This window comes from Girardinichthys multiradiatus, chromosome 19 (assembly GCF_021462225.1).
Source record: "Girardinichthys multiradiatus isolate DD_20200921_A chromosome 19, DD_fGirMul_XY1, whole genome shotgun sequence".
NCBI lineage: Eukaryota > Metazoa > Chordata > Actinopteri > Cyprinodontiformes > Goodeidae > Girardinichthys > Girardinichthys multiradiatus.
This window is the reverse complement of record NC_061811.1, coordinates 29890926-29908371: the sequence shown is the minus strand read 5'-3', so window position 1 is coordinate 29908371 and position 17446 is coordinate 29890926. Positions and strand designations below refer to the sequence as shown.

The 17446-nt window shown below is 39.3% G+C and overlaps 2 protein-coding genes across 3 annotated transcripts; both read right to left on the bottom strand.

Annotated features, from left to right (window-relative positions):
- Positions 1-53: 53 nt before the first annotated feature.
- On the bottom strand, positions 54-8723 carry dnajc5gb (DnaJ (Hsp40) homolog, subfamily C, member 5 gamma b). 2 transcript variants are annotated; one of them, XM_047344737.1, is made up of 6 exons: positions 8563-8723; positions 8114-8243; positions 7373-7586; positions 7114-7261; positions 6650-6697; positions 54-2272 (listed from the first exon to the last, which is right to left on the bottom strand). In XM_047344737.1, the coding sequence occupies exons 2-6, from the start codon at positions 8224-8226 to the stop codon at positions 2181-2183; spliced, it is 615 nt and encodes a 204-aa protein (XP_047200693.1). In that variant the 5' UTR covers positions 8227-8243; positions 8563-8723; the 3' UTR covers positions 54-2180. The 2 variants fall into 2 exon arrangements, with proteins under 2 accessions (XP_047200693.1, XP_047200694.1); XM_047344738.1 differs by lacking the exon at positions 6650-6697.
- A 4040-nt stretch (positions 8724-12763) lies between these two features.
- Positions 12764-16778, bottom strand: tp53i3 (tumor protein p53 inducible protein 3). The gene is given in 6 exon segments (XM_047393280.1): positions 12764-13089; positions 13308-13504; positions 13722-13934; positions 15422-15689; positions 15775-15948; positions 16073-16778. Coding segments are annotated over 6 exon segments (1104 nt in total). The 5' UTR covers positions 16127-16778; the 3' UTR covers positions 12764-12891.
- Between the last annotated feature and the right edge of the window lie 668 nt (positions 16779-17446).

The following is a 17446-nucleotide window of genomic DNA, read 5'->3' as shown; positions in this document are numbered from 1 at the left end:
ATTTTACAGAAACATTTAAAAAAGACAAATAGAGAAACCAATATTTGCAAATGTTGAGGCTAATTCAATATTTTAATTAAAAAAAAAGATTTTAGGCACATCTGAGTCATTTCTAACAATTATACAGACTTTATAGCATTTCATTTAAGCAGCCAAAGAAAAACAGTATCCAAATCCATCTAAATGAGGCAAAAATGATCATAAATATAAAAATATAAACCTAGTCAGAAATATAATTTAACATCTTAGTCATAAAACCTCTAATCAAAAACAGAGCTCTGGATTCACAAAATAACTTATTATACACCAGAAAGGAAACAATAGAAGAATTTGTTTGATCCCATCACCAGGTTCAAGAGAGCAAACATTTATGGTTTAAATCAAAAAATAAACAAACACATAACAGTGTGTATGGATGTAAGAGCAGCAAATAAATCTGAGTTTTTGTGAAAATGCTTTTAAAATATCCACCTGATTTTCTCTGGACACAGATTCAGGTACTCACTTTCCTGTTGTGGTGATCACTCATTTCTTGAGTGATCACCACAACTGCAGCAAATTACCTTAAACTGCTCAACATCTCCAGACCTCCTTGGTTGAGTTTGTTCAATTAAGTCAAATCAGCATCAAGATTTATGGTCACATTGTTCTTTACAGCGTATCCAATAATAAGCTCCACAAATTGCTTTTCTAAAACCAGAGAATCAGAAGACGCCATGCCGGCCATTTCCTCCACATTCAATGAAAAACACTAAAGCAAAGTGTGCCTCTGACTCCCCCTGTAGGCAAATTTTGAAATGGTCACCCTGAGGCCAGAATAATAAGCTCCTGACTCCTTAACTCCAAATGCTGTGCTCAATGCTACAGATCTATACGCAGACTACTGCATTGTTGCTGATTACTGACGATGCACAGACAGGTTACTGGTATCAGGGTTATTAAAAAGTCAGTTTCAAAACCACAAGAATTCCTACGGTTTAAAGTCCTTATAATGAGAGGCCAGAGAAAGTGCCGGAACGACCGTAGTCTTTTCGCTTCTTACATAGAAAAAGATTAATTTGGCTGTTTGGAAATGGTTCTGGTCACAAAAAACATAGGAATGGTTTGGAGATGGAAGAAAGCTCTGAGCAGCATGTCCAGCTAATGTCAGCTTGTTAAGCTCGTGTTTTCTTTATACAGAACCGAATGACAAAAAGGGACATTTTTCTGCGCAATAAGCAAATTTCCTTGAAACCTACCACTAATTTGAACAAGTTTTGATTTCATATTTTTGCTTGAAACTACATTAAAATGAAAATAAGAAATACATGTTATACATAACACTATAACCCTGTAAAACCATGGGGTTTCAACTCAAGGTTGTCATACCACGAGTCTCATAATGGCCCATGCGCAACACTAATGAAATCTAGCCAAGCCAAACCTGATGAAACAACCCTGTGCAGAATAAATAGGAAAACGCCTTTTAGAGCTGGCTAATTAAAACTAACCTGAACAAAGAGGTCTGAGGAATTAGCTGCAGCAGTTTTGGCTTCATATGTAAAGTGTTGCTGGAATCATCAGGTTGAACATCTCTTAATCTGCTGCATGCAAAGGAAAAACTAAAGGGGAAAAAAGCTTAAAAATAGTCATCTGCCTTATAATCCAGCTATCACATGATGTTGAATAGAAAAGAAGTTAGTCTGAAATAGATTTACAGGCATCACCTGACATTGAAACAAACCTGACGTTTCCACCAAAGCCATGAACTCATTTATTTTTTACTAAAATAATATGTTACTATGTACAGGAAGACAAGTGGTTGGCCTCAAAGTCTGAAAAACCTGAATTAGCCTGTTAAATATAAAAACACCATTCAACATGTAGGAATCCTGAGCAGACATTCTCAGACCATTATGGCAACTTTTAACACTAACCTGTGGGTTTAAAGTGCACAAGAAAAAACTGTATATATCAAAATTTTATTTAAAAAAATCCATGGCCATACCTTGATTCACGTAAACGAAAAAGCCTCTGGTGGGAAAATGTTTCCTGTGCATCAGTTTGTGAGGAAAACCTAAATGACATCGCTAGTTGATGAGCTCATAAGGAATGCTCCTGGTGTGACCTCACTGTCACACAAAGTCCAAAAATTTGAAGCTTGTGTTCTCAAAGATTCACTCATCCATGGTTTTATTCGGTCACTCTACAATCGTCAGAGCCATGTGGGTCTCCCTGGGGCTCGAGGTGCCGTTGGTTGCCTGGACTTGGATCACAATCGGTGTGTTCTCACCTGCAAAACGACACAAAGACACTCTGCTGTTTAATTCTAACAAAAAGGTACCTGCCACAAACATGATTTGCCAAAGGAAATCTGCCAAGATTTGTGATTGGATAAAACAGCTTCTGGACTCATTTCAATAACGTCAAGATTTCCTAACTTTGTTTCACAGCCCAATAAATCTTTAGTGGGTTGGCAGAAAAAGGTTGAGCCAAAACCTAGAGTTTTAATAAAAGACAACCCCTATGAAAGATGACCACAGGGGTTCCTGCTGTACGGATGGTAGCCAATCCTGCTTTCTGTTGAACTACAGATGCATCAAAATAAGTTAGAGTATCATTAAAAAGCTAATTTGTTAATTTATTTAAGTATTTTATCACATGCATATTAAGGTGTTTTTTTCTGTTAATCATTATGGCTTACAGTTAAAAAAATGTTGTAGAAAAATAGAGTTAAGGCGGGTTTCACCAGGCATGGACTGAATCAGAGCTTCGAGAGCAACGAGGCCAACCCTAAACCAGAGACATTGTCTTTTTTTTTGGCTAATCAGAATAAGGACCAGACTGTTCACTGATCCAAGGTCCTTCTTTTCAGATGAAAGCAAATCAGGGTCCGAGATTCTGGAGGAAGAGTGGAGAGGCACCAAATCCAAGCTGCTTGAGGTCTAGTAAGAATATTCATTGGGCTGACATTTCTGTAAAATAAATTTTTTTTTTTTGAAATTGGTCCTGTTGAATACAGCAATTGTCTGAGAAACTGAATTTTGGGTTTTCATCAGCTGTCAATCATTCAGATCAGCGGAAATGAACACTGGAATAAACCCAAATCCAGAATGAAGCCCAGGGGCTTGCAATTAGAAAGTTGTGGGTTGTCTCCAGCTTCCTGCTGCCACATCTTGATGTGCCCCTAGGCAAGGCACTTACCTACAAATCTGCATGTACAGGTCCTTCTCAAAATATTAGCATATTGTGATAAAGTTAATTATTTTCCATAATGTCATGATGAAAATTTAACATTCATATATTTTAGATTCATTGCACACTAACTGAAATATTTCAGGTCTTTTATTATCTTAATACGGATGATTTTGGCATACAGCTCATGAAAACCCAAAATTACCATCTCACAAAATTAGCATATTTCATCCGACCAATAAAAGAAAAGTGTTTTTAATACAAAAAACATCAACCTTCAAATAATCATGTACAGTTATGCACTCAATACTTGGTCGGGAATCCTTTTGCAGAAATGACTGCTTCAATGCGGCGTGGCATGGAGGCAATCAGCCTGTGGTACTGCTGAGGTCTTATGGAGGCCCAGGATGCTTCGATAGCGGCCTTTAGCTCATCCAGAGTGTTGGGTCTTGAGTCTATCAACGTTCTCTTCACAATATCCCACAGATTCTCTATGGGGTTCAGGTCAGGAGAGTTGGCAGGCCAATTGAGCACAGTGATACCATGGTCAGTAAACCATTTACCAGTGGTTTTGGCACTGTGAGCAGGTGCCAGGTCATGCTGAAAAATGAAATCTTCATCTCCATAAAGCTTTTCAGCAGATGGAAGCATGAAGTGCTCCAAAATCTCCTGATAGCTAGCTGCATTGACCCTGCCCTTGATAAAACACAGTGGACCAACACCAGCAGCTGACACGGCACCCCAGACCATCACTGACTGTGGGTACTTGACACTGGACTTCTGGCATTTTGGCATTTCCTTCTCCCCAGTCTTCCTCCAGACTCTGGCACCTTGATTTCCGAATGACATGCAGAATTTGCTTTCATCCTTTAAAAAGTACTTTGGACCACTGAGCAACAGTCCAGTGCTGCTTCTCTGTAGCCCAGGTCAGGCGCTTCTGCTGCTGTTTCTGGTTCAAAAGTGGCTTGACCTGGGGAATGCGGCACCTGTAGCCCATTTCCTGCACACGCCTGTGCACGGTGGTTCTGGATGTTTCTACTCCAGACTCAGTCCACTGCTTCCGCAGGTCCCCCAAGGTCTGGAATCGGCCCTTCTCCACAATCTTCCTCAGGGTCCGGTCACCTCTTCTTGTTGTGCAGCGTTTTCTGCCACACTTTTTCCTTCCCACAGACTTCCCACTGAGGTGCCTTGATACAGCACTCTGGGAACAGCCTATTCGTTCAGAAATTTCTTTCTGTGTCTTAACCTCTTGCTTGAGGATGTCAATAGTGGCCTTCTGGACAGCAGTCAGGTCGGCAGTCTTACCCATGATTGGGGTTTTGAGTGATGAACCAGGCTGGGAGTTTTAAAGGCCTCAGGACTCTTTTGCAGGTGTTTAGAGTTAACTCGTTGATTCAGATGATTAGGTTCATAGCTCGTTTAGAGACCCTTTTAATGATATGCTAATTTTGTGAGATAGGAATTTTGGGTTTTCATGAGCTGTATGCCAAAATCATCCGTATTAAGACAATAAAAGACCTGAAATATTTCAGTTAGTGTGCAATGAATCTAAAATATATGAATGTTAAATTTTCATCATGACATTATGGAAAATAATGAACTTTATCACAATATGCTAATATTTTGAGAAGGACCTGTAAGTAAGTAAGTGTGTGATGTGTGCAAGTTTTTTTTCTCTGTAACAAGAACCACACCTATGACTGTGTTATTGTTTAAATGACCGGTTTGGTCAGATGGCGAGAACACGGATTGGAAAGTTTTTATTTACTGTTTCTGATTGGCTTGTTCTATCATCGCTTTATGATGCATCTCTTGTAGATATTACATATACACTGCAGGACTGAAATGCTACCAGCTTTTTCTCTTTGCCCTAAAGAAGGTGTCTGAAACTCCAATCCAGGAGTCCTGCAACTTTCAGGTGTAGCTCTACTTAAGCACACCTGAATCAAATAATGAGGAAATTAGCAGGACTGCAGAACTCGATTGCGTCCTGGGGAGGCAAGCAGCCATTTGATGCCGGTGTATCGGACCAGGGGCATATCAAACGTTTTCAGCCAACCAGCTCTCATGGTCTGGTGTTTAAAAACCTCTGCACTATGGTCAGTTTGCTTTATCGCACGGTGCGTGGTTTAGCGGTAGTTCACGCGACCCATATACAGAGGTCCCAGTCCTCGACACAGCTGTCCCGGGTTCACGTCCTGGACCTGGAAATCTGTGCTACGTTGTCTTCCCACTCTCTCCACCCCACTTTCTGTTATCCTACTTGCAAAAAATAAAAGGCCACTAGTGCAGTAAAAAAAAAAAAATTATATTTTTACATGCTTAGATGGCATGATACAATACAAAAGTTTATCTTAAAAACACATACACAAGCAATTTTAGAACATGAAAAAGTGCTTAACAGCAAGCTATTAAAGCATTTTTCATAAATGAAGCTGAGTACAGAGCATAAGAAGCAGAAGTCTCTAAGTTGTTGAACTTTGCACTTTAAAGAACAGAAGGAAGCTGTTGGACAAGGACTCTTCAGTAGGGATGGGCAAACTATATTATTTTATCATGGCACTCTGTAGCATTTATTGCAATACTGAGAAAATGAGGCTAAAAGGTCTACATTATGTTGTCATGTTTTTGGGAATACCTTCTTCACCTTACTGTTTGCATGTGTCTTGCTTATGTGCAATAAAACCCCTGCAAGTTTTCCCAAACCATCAGGTCTCACATAAATGGGTGTATGAATCAGTGGATCTGTATAGTCGATTTCATTTATGGGTTCACGTTAACGAACAAATACCATCTGATTTCTTTCTTGACCTGTGAAAGAAACAGAACAAAAATGTCCGGCTCAAAATGTCATCACTCAAACCGATTTCAAGCCAATTTCTAAACTGCTTTCTATTGCCTTGATCAGTCACTCCTTATCCAACATGGATGAAGTGTAACAAGTTATGCTGATATGCTGTGTCATATTTACATGGTGATGGTGATATTAAATCAGCACTGTGGTGCCCTTTGCTTTATGGTGGACCATAAATCTGAACAGCTATCCTTATTCGGCTTTGGCCATTTAATAATATTGTTGAGGACGCACTCTGAACTTCTGCATTAATACAAAAATACAGGGGTGGAATCATTATGTTAATGGAAAAATAGAAGGAACGGAACACAGGGCGATCCTGGAAAACCTGTTAGTGGCTGAGGCGGAGGGTTCACCTTGCAGAAGGACAACAACCCAGTTGGCAATCATGTGCAACTTTGTGTTGGTCTGCCACATCAAATCCAAATGACATACGTTGATGTTTGTGGTCGTAACGTGACAACAAGGACTATAAATACTGTTCACAAAGTTTCCCTTTCATTAATGTATGATGATACAGGCATAAGATCAGTATGTAAAACAGGCAGAGTAGAGTTTAAGCAGTACAGAGCAGCAGAGAGCCAAGGACAGGTCAAGATTACCTGAGAAGGAAAGACTTACCTGAGGTCTGACTGGAGCTGGGCTGAATAACTATTACACGGTCTTGTGCTGGAAAACACAAATCCAGATTTTTTTTTTCTTCTAAATGCTAATGGAAAAAGGGAAATCTCAAACCATCTTGCTTGCAAAACAGCCTTATTGAGGTTTTTGTTGCAAATGTTTCATGATTCAAAACACAAAATTATTCTTTGATTAGAGCAAAAACAATCATTGATTTTGTGATTTAATGTTATAAAAGTAAGAAAAGTTTCCTTGTGGCTGCAATTAAAGATTATGTCAATGATCATTTACATTAGAATTGTTCTATAAAACCCAACAGGTATAAGATGAGGAATTTCATTTAGTTTTAAATTTAATGTACAAGGCTCAATTTAAAAACAGGGTGTTAGCAGTTGGAAGACAACCATCTTTTATGGCACAACGTGTATCTAAATCACCAGAAACAAACAAGGCAGACCCCTTACCTGTTTCCTGTTCTCCGAGCTCTGCCTCTAAATCTTCAGGGTCCATGTAGGGAAAATCGTGGTCCTCAGATTTGCACTTCCCACAGCAAAAACAGCAGCAGCAGAAACAACAGCAGCAGCTGAAGATAGTGCAGCAGCAGAAAAGGGCCTGAAACAGAGGAATTTTAATTGTATTTAAGACTTTTAAGCAAAAGCCAAATACATTCTGCACCCATGTATCCTCTGGTTTGTTATTTTGCAATGCAATGCCAAACTTCACCTTGAACCAGCACTTTGACATGAGGAAATAATATTTGACACCCTCTTCGCCAAACTGCTCAGCCACAGAGAGGCCCATAGAGCCATATTCATCGTAGATTTTACGTTTGTTCTCATCGCTAAGGATGGAGTTGGCATTGTTGAGCTCCTTGAATTTCTCAGCAGCTTCTGGGCTATCTGGGTTCTTGTCAGGGTGATGCCTTAATGCCAATTTCCTGAAAAACAACAACAACAAAAAACACAGAACAAGGATTATAATTTAGGTAGGGTGTAATCAATCAATCATATGGTTAAATTTAACAAACCAACGTTGGTGGATCTACTACACATAAAACAGTCCAGGCTTGGCATTCACCAGCCGACAACTAAAGGATGGACCCAGAGTGACACCCTGAACCCTGTTGGGTTTGGGTTTGGTTGTCTCAGCAGTTTTGGCAGCATGAGGAAAACTGTACTAACACACAGCACTTTGGAGAAACAAAAACTGTTAGGACTTTTAGGAACTTAAAAAAAAAAAAAGAGGAATCATATAAATGACTTTTCAACTAAAAGTATTGAAATAAGCCGGTTTTTATTCTCACTTTGAGTTATCATGACAGCAATTCCTGTACTCCTGACCGGCAAGCTTTGATTAGTTAACTGCATATTAAATCGAGCATCTGTTGGATTGATAAACATCCTACCAACCACCTCATTTATAGACAGATTGTTAATATTTACAACTCCTGAGTAATAAACTTACCTGTAGGCCCGTTTTATCTCGTCGGGGGATGCTCCTTTCTTCAAGCCCAGGACCATGTACAAGCTCTCTCCGGCCCTGGACATTTTCCTCGGTGGCATGTTTGAGTCCTCCATGGTTTAATGAACGCTGACTGTACGACAGGAACACCAACAAACAGGACATTTACCAATAAACCTGAGCTGTAACTTCAAACCTCAGGTGAGGAAGTCAGCAAACAGAAACCGTTGTGCAATAAACGCTGAGAGTCGTGGCAGCTCCTTGGTACCCTCTAAACGAGGTTTAAACAACTCCCGAGGCATTTACACGCTGAAAATCATTATTCTGACTGGGTGTTTTAGAGTTTCGTGTCACTTCATGCTAAACCATATGAGCTCGAACATATTTACACCGCTAACAGTTACAGGTAAGGGTAGCAGGGAGACGCGGAGAGCAAAATGAAGCTTGCTTACCGCCGGCGGAGTGATTAATGTCGCAGATTTGCGTCGAAACATAGAGTCCGACAAAAAGTCTCACGAAAGCACTATTTCAAGGAGAGAAACTAGTTCGCAACTTTCTGACTGAACTCCCGAATGGCCCCGGAAGATTTGAGGCAGAAAGGAATTCTGGGTAAAAAAAGGGGGGCGGGGGGGGGGGACTGCCGAGCCGTAAAGAGGGAGGATCTGCTGTGACATGTTAACTTCAAGCAGGTGTAAACATGCGCTCTAGATCCTGCTCGATTTTTCCAACAGGTAATTATAGTGAGCGCTTTATATTTAGTAGGTACCACTGATTTCCTGGATCTGTGTCAAATGTAATGAGAGCAAAACTCATGAAGCAACATTTTTTTCCTCACGGGTCAATGGAAACATGGCAAACAGAGAAGATGAGATATTTTATTCTTGAGTTGAGCTCCTCTGGAGTAGGATTTGAAGAACAGCGCCTGGACAAAGTGATCGTACCCCTGGCTTTCAATCTAAATAAAAATTATGGAAGTGTGGCATACTTGTATTCAGCTGATGTCCATAAATAAAATTCAGTACAACCAATTGCCTTCAGAAGACACCTAAGCGAAGTAAAAATAAAGCTTCTTTGTGAAGACCTCAGAGGTTTGTTAAAACAAACAGCATCATGGAGACCAAGGAACACACCACACAGATCAGGAATATCATTCAACGTCTCATGGATTATTATTCAGCCATGTGAAAATGGAACGTGTGATGTTCTGCACTCCTTCAAACAACTAGCCATCCACTGACTGACAGACCATGCAATGCGAGTAGTAACAAGCAGGAAAGAGGCTATTGGTAACTCTGGAGGAGCTGCAGAGATCCACCACTCAGGTGGGAAATTTGTTGAGAGGACAACTATTAGTTGTTTGCTCCACAACTGCTTTCATGAAAGAGTGATACAAAGACGTCCATGTCTAAAGAAAGCAATAAGACGTCCGACAGGCATCGTTAGACCTGGTCTACCAGATCAGAAGAACACTTGGTTTTTCCAGGGCTATTTTCTATATAGCCCTGGAAATGTCTTTGTTTTGAAGTCACACAAACAATAAAATATATTTTTTTCCTAAGTCATGGCAGTGCTGCTGAGTCTGGAGGAGGGAAAAAAAAGTTTCCTTGTTCTGCTGATGCAGTAACAACAGAGCTCAGCTGCTTCCTCTATAGAGGGATTTTATCAAGGGGGACTCAATAATAAGGAATAAGGAAGAAGATATATGTATGTTTTGAATATTTCAAACTACTTTTTCTCTTCCTCTGAGGAGTCAGACCTTCCTTCAGTGGCTTTAAGGGAACACTTCGCAAATTGTTTCTCTGGGCTTTGGTTGTTTTTTTAATCCATGTTTCAAAAAAGGATTTTAACAAGCTAAAAAATAAAAAGTAAAAGTATAGTGAGCAAATGAATGGATGGCTGGATAGATAAATTATTAACATAAATTTAATGAATAAAAAACCTTGCCAATTTAATTTAAAATATTACTATAAAGTTTGATTTCTAAACAAAATTAATTATAACAAAACAGGGCTGCTTTAAAACCTTTGCAAAGACGTGTTCACTCTGAACAATACCAGGTGCAGAAGTTAAGCTGGTGGGGGACAAATAAATCATATTTCGAGGATCTATTGTGTTCTAATGTTATGTGAGATCTCTGTATAAATAAAATAAAGAAATAATGGGATTTTAGTATTTAATCATTGCATCAAGATTTAAGAAAATCATCTTTAATAATTTAATTATTTTTAAAAACTTAAGAAATTAGGGACATGGAGGAATGGAACACTTTGATTAGACCAGAAGATTTACAAAGGTCATTTATTTAAATGAGAAAAGGGTCACATTCATGAAGAGTGAACCCAGTTTTTCTAAGTTTAAAAGCAACTTTTGTCCGAATGAATGAGCAGAATAAAGAATCTTTTTTTAAAATATCACAACATTTTCTCATCTAGTTTACCAAAGTATGTTGTTATCAATCCTAAACCCTAAGCTTTACTTAGTCCTTCACTTGAACTGTTAAAAAACAAGTTCTGATCAAATAAAAGGCTTGTCCACGTGTTTTTATTAAATTCTCAATACCTCGGTCAGATGAGACCAAAACTGAACAGTTTGGCCAACAAGCAAAATGCTAAGTGTGCTGGAAAACGCTGCACACCACCCTGAACACACCAAGGGAAAAGGGAAACCAGGCAGTGGCAGCATTATGCCGTGGGTTGCTTTTCTTTAGCTTGAGGCTGCTTGGGGCTGATGGGCAGATGACTGGTGCAACATGCAGGAAGATCGTTTAAGAAAACCCATTACAGGGACAGAGATTCACCTTCCAAGAGCACAATACTGCCACATCTATAAGGGAAGAATTTATATCAAAGCATATGCATCTTTTCGAATGGCCCAGTCACATTCTAGACCTAAATCCAATTGAGAATCTGTGGCACAACTTAGAAAATTGATGTTCACAGATTCTCTCCATCCAATCTGACCGAGCTTGAACTGTTTTGATAAGATAGAAATTGCAAGAATTTCCTTTTCTAGATTAGTTAAGACTGCCCCGAAGACTTGCAGTAAAATGTGGTTCAACAAAGACGGGCTGAATAGATTGCACAACGCACATTTCATTTGTCTAACCATTTTGAAAACCACGTATCATTTCCCTTCTACTGTTGGCCTATTACATAAAATCCAAATAAAATACAATGAAGTTTGAGTTTGTCATGTGACAAAACATTAAAAGGTTAGATGTGATCTGCTAGAGAGCAGAATTAATTCATAGATCCATTAATTACAGTAGTCATATTTATACAGTCATCAAGGAGCTGAAGCAGCAGAGCAGCCCCAGACCATCATACCACCACCACCATGCTTTACTGTCAGTATGATGTTCTTTTTCGGAAATGCTTTGTTAGTTTTACTCCAGATATAACGGGAAGCACACATTCCAGACAGGTCCACTTTTGTTTCTTCAGCCCACAGAATATTTTCCCAAAGGTTTTGGGGATCATTAAGAAGATTCTTGTCAAATGTGAGACGGGCCTTTGTTCTCTTTTTGGTCAACAGTGGTTATAGCCTTAGAACTCCCACATGGATCCCATTTTTATGCCCTGTCTCTTTCTTATTGATGAATAATACACTGACCTTAACCGAAGCAAATGAGACCTACAGTGCTTTAAATGTTGTTTTGGGTTCTTCTGTTACCTCTCGGAGAGTTGTCAGGGCGCTCTTGGAGTAATTTTGGTAGGTTGGCCGCTCTTGGCACTGTTTCATGTTTCTTCATTTAATGGCTCCCACTGTGGTTCACTGGTGTCCCAAAGCCTTAGAAATGCCTTTGTAACCCTTTACAGGCTTGAGTCAGTGACTTTATTTCTCATCTCTTCTTGAATTTGTGTGGAACGGGGGATGATTTTTCACTTTTTCAGAACCTGTGGCCTACTTCACGTTGAAAGACGGGTTCTAGCTAAGTGATCTCTTTATTCTACAGGTCTGGCACTAATTAGCCCCAAGTGTGTATACTTATGAAGATTAACCAGTTAATTCATGATATAAAAAGGATGGGGAATTATGTATCGGGCTAGGTTAGGTTACTTGGCATTGTCTTTTTTTTCATCGAAATCATAATTTGAAAGCAGGTTCTTGTATTTAATCAGGTTATCTTTGTCTTTTATGTTGATGCAGATTATTCTGAGTTCATAAAAACATCCCTGCACCTCAGTAGTGAATCGCCTCCTTTGAAAGTGCTGTTATTTCCAATCATGTAACTGAGCTGTTGCCCATTCGTTTGTTGCATTATGCACCTCCGTCTGTTCCTTTTGATTACTGTTATCATTTGTTGTTGTTGCTGAAACCGAGACCCATCCTGTTGCTGTTTTTAGATTCAGACTGAGCCGACACATTTCTTGTCTGCTGTTTTTATAAACCAGACATGGCTGTATGAGATTTACAAATAATTTGATTCTTTTTTTTTTCGATGAATCACACAAATGTTATTGAATTAAGTTTAAATAGGCAGTGGGGAGTATATTAGTTCTGCCCTTTCCATTTACTCTCCATTTTTTTATATGAATTTGTGTAATTTTTATTCCGTGTGCTTATCAGCTGACGCCGACTTTTATCTTTAGCAAACTAATATTAAACAGTAAGTTTTGGGTAATCCTCCTTTGCAGAATAAATGGCACAACAGAAAATCATACCAATTTTATTATTGAATGAACCATATGTAAGCAACCACAAATTTTACTGTATAATTTCTTAGCTAAATAAACATTTTAATTATACTGCATACCCATGATCATTTGAGCAGGTATTAATCAATGAGTTTCCTCACTTTGTGGAGTCACAGTAATAACAATCTTGCCTATGTTTCTGTTTGCTTCCATGTGTCTGTGAGCCTCTGCAATTTCCCCTAGCTTAAAGGTGCTGTCGATCACTGGCCTCAAGGTGGCAGGCTGGGCTGAAAAGCATGGCAACGTCCTGTCTGCAAAAGCTTTAACCAAGTCAGCCTTGTACTGTGAAGGAAACAAACGCATTAATATATATATAAAAAACTAAAATAAATCAGGCCCAGTCATAGACATTGAGGCAAGAACTGTATAAAGTGCAAGACAAGATGAGAAAGTAGGAAGGAACAGGAAGAAAAAAGTGCCACATTTGCACAATGGATGTGGTTGCAATGCATAGAGGGAAAAGAGCAGTGGATGAGAAGATGCCCAACACAAATTCTCACCTCAAGGCTGCGAGAGCGAAGGAGGCTGCAGAGTAGGTGGCCTCGCTTGGAGAGCAGCTTGCCCAGCAGATCTCCCTCCAGTGCCCTGCCTCCCATGGTGCCATACAGCACCCATCTGCCATCCACAGCCAGGGAGTTCACATTTTTCTCCCAGTTACACCCACCAATGCAGTCAAGTATCACATTCACTCCTTTTCCTGTCAAATAACACTCTGTTTACTCATATGACACAAGATATGTTTTACAAAGTAGCTTTGGCCAAAGTAACTTTTAAACACAGGCAAAATAAATGGAGGTTCCATCAAAAGAAGTCAAGACTATTACAAATACAGCCCAAACTGATGACCAATTAAAACAAGAAACAAATTATACGGAAAAAAGCTTTAAGAACCCTTTGCAGAGCCGCACATTTACCTCCTGTGAAATCACGAACTCCCTGAACAAAGCTCTCCTCCTTGTAGTTGTATCCAGCAGCTGCGCCCAGCTTTTCGGCCACCTGCAACTTTTCTTGACTCCCTGCAGTCACAATGGGCACAGCGCCAAACAGACGGACCAGCTGAACGGCAGCCGTTCCGACACCACTGGCTCCGGCGTGAACTTACACCACTTCACCCTCCTTCACCTGCGCTGTGGTGGAAACAATAGATGGAATGTATGGCAACCAAAAATGTTCTCTTGTTTTTATCATAACTCACTCAAAAGATAAAAAGTTAAATACAAGATGACATTCAAGCATGTTGAAGTTTTCTTCATTTAGTCATGCTAAACCACAAACTTAGTTGGCATTTTGAATAAGATTTTATGTGTGAGAACAACACAAAGAACATAAAAAGTAGAAGGAAAATGATACAAATAAAAATCTGAAAAGCATGGATTTGTTTTCAGCCCCCTTTTACTTTGATATCCCTAAATAAAATCAAGTGCAACCAATTGACTTCAGAAGACATGCATACACTAAAAGGAGTCCACCTGTGTGTAAAGGAATCTCAGTATAAATCCAGCTGTTCTGTGAAGGCCTCAGAGGTTTGTTACAGAACATTAGAGAACAAACAACATCATGAAGACCGAGGAACACAGCAGGCAGGTCAGAGAGAAAGTTGTGGAGAAGTTTAAGCCAGAGTTAGGTTCTAAAATAATATTCCAAGCTTTGTACATCTCACAGAGCACTGTTCAGTCCATCATCTGAAACTAAAGAGTATGACACAACTGCAAACTTACATATGCATGGCCTTCCACATAAACTGACAGACTTGGCAAGGAGAGCATTAATCAGAAAAGCAGCCAAATGGCCCTGGGCAACTCTGGAGGAGCTGCAGAGATTGACAGGTAGGAGAATCTGTTGACAGGACAACTTTAGTCAATCACTCCACAAAGCTGGCCTTTATGGAAGAGTGCCAAGAAGAAAGCTATAATAAGTCCTGCTTGTTGTTTGTCTTAAGTTATATAGGGAAACACGTGTGTAAGGAGGTGCTCTGGTCAGCACTGTTTGGCAAAAAGCTAACACTGCACATTGCCCTCAACACACACCATCCTCAAAGTGGAGGTGTCTGCTTCATGCTGTAGGGATGGCTATCTTCAGCAGGGACAGAGTATCAGGTCAGAGGTGATGGGAACATGCATGGAGCTAAATACAGGGAAATCCTGGAAGAAAACCTGTTGGAGGCTGCAAAAGATTTGAGACTGAGGTTTCACTTTCCAGCATCAAAAATGACAGAAGCTTTACATCAAATCTGACTGACACTGACTTATGGAGCAAAGAAGATTTGGTCAAATCAGTGTGATAGAGACAATCCTCCAAAGGCTTGGAGCTGTAATGGTGGTCTTACAAAGCAATTACTCAGGGGGCTCAATTTAAATGCACACCACAGCTTTCAGGTTTTTATTTGTAAAACATATGGAATACTATGCATCATTTCCCTTCCCCTTCATAATTAGGCACCACTTTGTGTCAGTCACATAAATACATTGATGTTTGAGATCGTGGAAGAGTTCAAGAAGTATGGATACTTTTGTAAGGTACTGTACTTCATCCCACGTTGGTCTGTATTATGTTTAGCGTAGCTTTATAAATTTGTTCAACGTATATTGTTTGTTCTCAGTGATTCATTGCGTACCTATAAAAACCAGCAGCTGAAAAGCAGTGAGCCAAGCCTCCGGGATGGCAGCAGCCTGGCAGAACGTGAGGTTGTTGGGAACAGGCATTAAAAGCTCCTCGCGCACAGAAACATATTCAGCATATCCTCCTCCACCCAGCAAAGCCATCACCCTGTCGTCTGGTTTCCAGTTCCCTTTCACTCTTTGACCCAGAGTGTCCACGGTTCCAGCTACCTCCAGACCAATGATGTCACTTTCACCTGCAGGAGGAGGGTAGAAGCCTTTTCTCTACAGAAGAAAAACATTTGATAGGTTTCCAAAATCTCCTTTAAACTAAACCAGAGAGTCTTGTTATTGCACAATTTTGTTGCACCTGTAATAAATCGGCCCGGTTGAGGGCAGCGGCGTGGACTTTAATCAGGACCTCTCCGTCTTTAGGTGTAGGTCTGGGAATGGATCGCAGCACCAGATTCTCTGGTCCTCCTGGGACATCAACGCAAACTGCCTGCATCATCTTTGCGAAGCTGGAGCAACTCCTATACAAGGTCTACAAAACACAGCAAACACACTCACAATCTGACTTGATTCCAGTTAGGTTTTATTAGTTTAAATATATCTTTGGACGCATATATATATATAAATATAATTTTCCCAAATTTTCATCCACTTACTGTGCTGTAGATTTTTCTTAGTAAAAATGTTCCACTTTGAATGATCTGAGGCATTTGATAATCTCAGGGTGGCTAATGTGATGTGATAGAAGTAGTAATAAAACAAATGATCAGAAAGAGATTAAAAACTCATTTAAAAAATACATACGATCAAATTATATAAAAAGTAAATAGAAACTTGATTTCAAAAGACAAAAGAACTGAAAAAAGAATAAGACAATTTAAATGGCAGCAAGTTTGAGCAGTCTTATGCATAATTTATAACCTTTAGCAAGTGCAGAGGTATATACATCTGTATTTTGGATGCTTCGGCTTCCCGTACGGAGCATAGCAAACAGTGGAAAATACGCTCTGCATTAATAACAAAACTATTAAGAGGAAGAAAGGGACGAGAGAAAGGAAGGACCAGATGTGGAAAAGCAGAAGAGAAACCAAGACACTGCAGTAATTTAGTACTGAAATGACACGATTACTGCCATAGACATATATAAAGATTTGTATGTCTACGATTACTGCAGGGTAATAGGCACTGCGCATGCGCTGAAAGATGAACTCTTTCTTTTTGAGTGTTTGATTAAAGCAATTAAAGTAATAGCAATGTTTGTAATTTAATGATGTGATTAGAGTGGGGAAATTCGAAAATTATAGATAATTTACAAATAACTGCAAAGCAACCAGAAACGGGTTATTTCAGCAATGTGGAAAATAAACAATTAACTCACCAAACAGCAACGTCAACAGTTGATCAGCTCTTTAGAGACTATGTTTATGGGGATTTCTTCTCTTTCTTCTTCTGGTGGTTGGCAGGAAATTGAAGGTGTGCCTTAACGCCACTGACTGGTAGGGAGTGTGGTTTACCATGGATTAATATCTAGATTGAATAATATATAATCAAATTCTATTGAATAATGTTGGTCTTTTAAAAAATCGTATAATAATTTGTATATGTTTGCTCCCTAAGTTCCTTTTCAATGTGTCTATTATACTAAACTTTTCTTTAATCTTTTCAAATTCTCTTCTCATAAACTTCTTTCTTGCTCATATTCCTGACACCCATCTTTAGTATTCTGAATGATGTAAGCTGTATTTCTAGTTAAATATATGGGCTGCTGTCTGAATTATTATGAGCATGAATCTGAACAAATTATAGTTTTTAATGGTTTTAAGTCCTCCACCCACTGTACTGCTAATAAAACTGCTAACATTTCTCCTGTGTATAACGATAAACCGTTTGTGACTCGTTTTCCTACTTTTATTCCAAATTCCAGTGTTGTGAAAGCTGTTCCTATTTTTTTCATTTGTTTGTGATGTAGGAGCAATCCTGCCATAATTAAGAATATATACAGAAATAAATAAATGCTCAGTAAATAAATG

Excerpts from the sequence above, each read along its gene's own strand:
- dnajc5gb (XM_047344737.1), bottom strand. The coding sequence starts at position 8,226 with ATGGAGGACTCAAACATGCCACCGAGGAAAATGTCCAGGGCCGGAGAG. Across the intron at positions 7,262-7,372 it reads TGTCAAAGTGCTGGTTCAAG|GCCCTTTTCTGCTGCTGCAC; the intron begins GTGAAGTTTGGC and ends CCTCTGTTTCAG. Across the intron at positions 2,273-6,649 it reads CAGCTCCAGTCAGACCTCAG|GTGAGAACACACCGATTGTG; the intron begins GTAAGTCTTTCC and ends GTCGTTTTGCAG.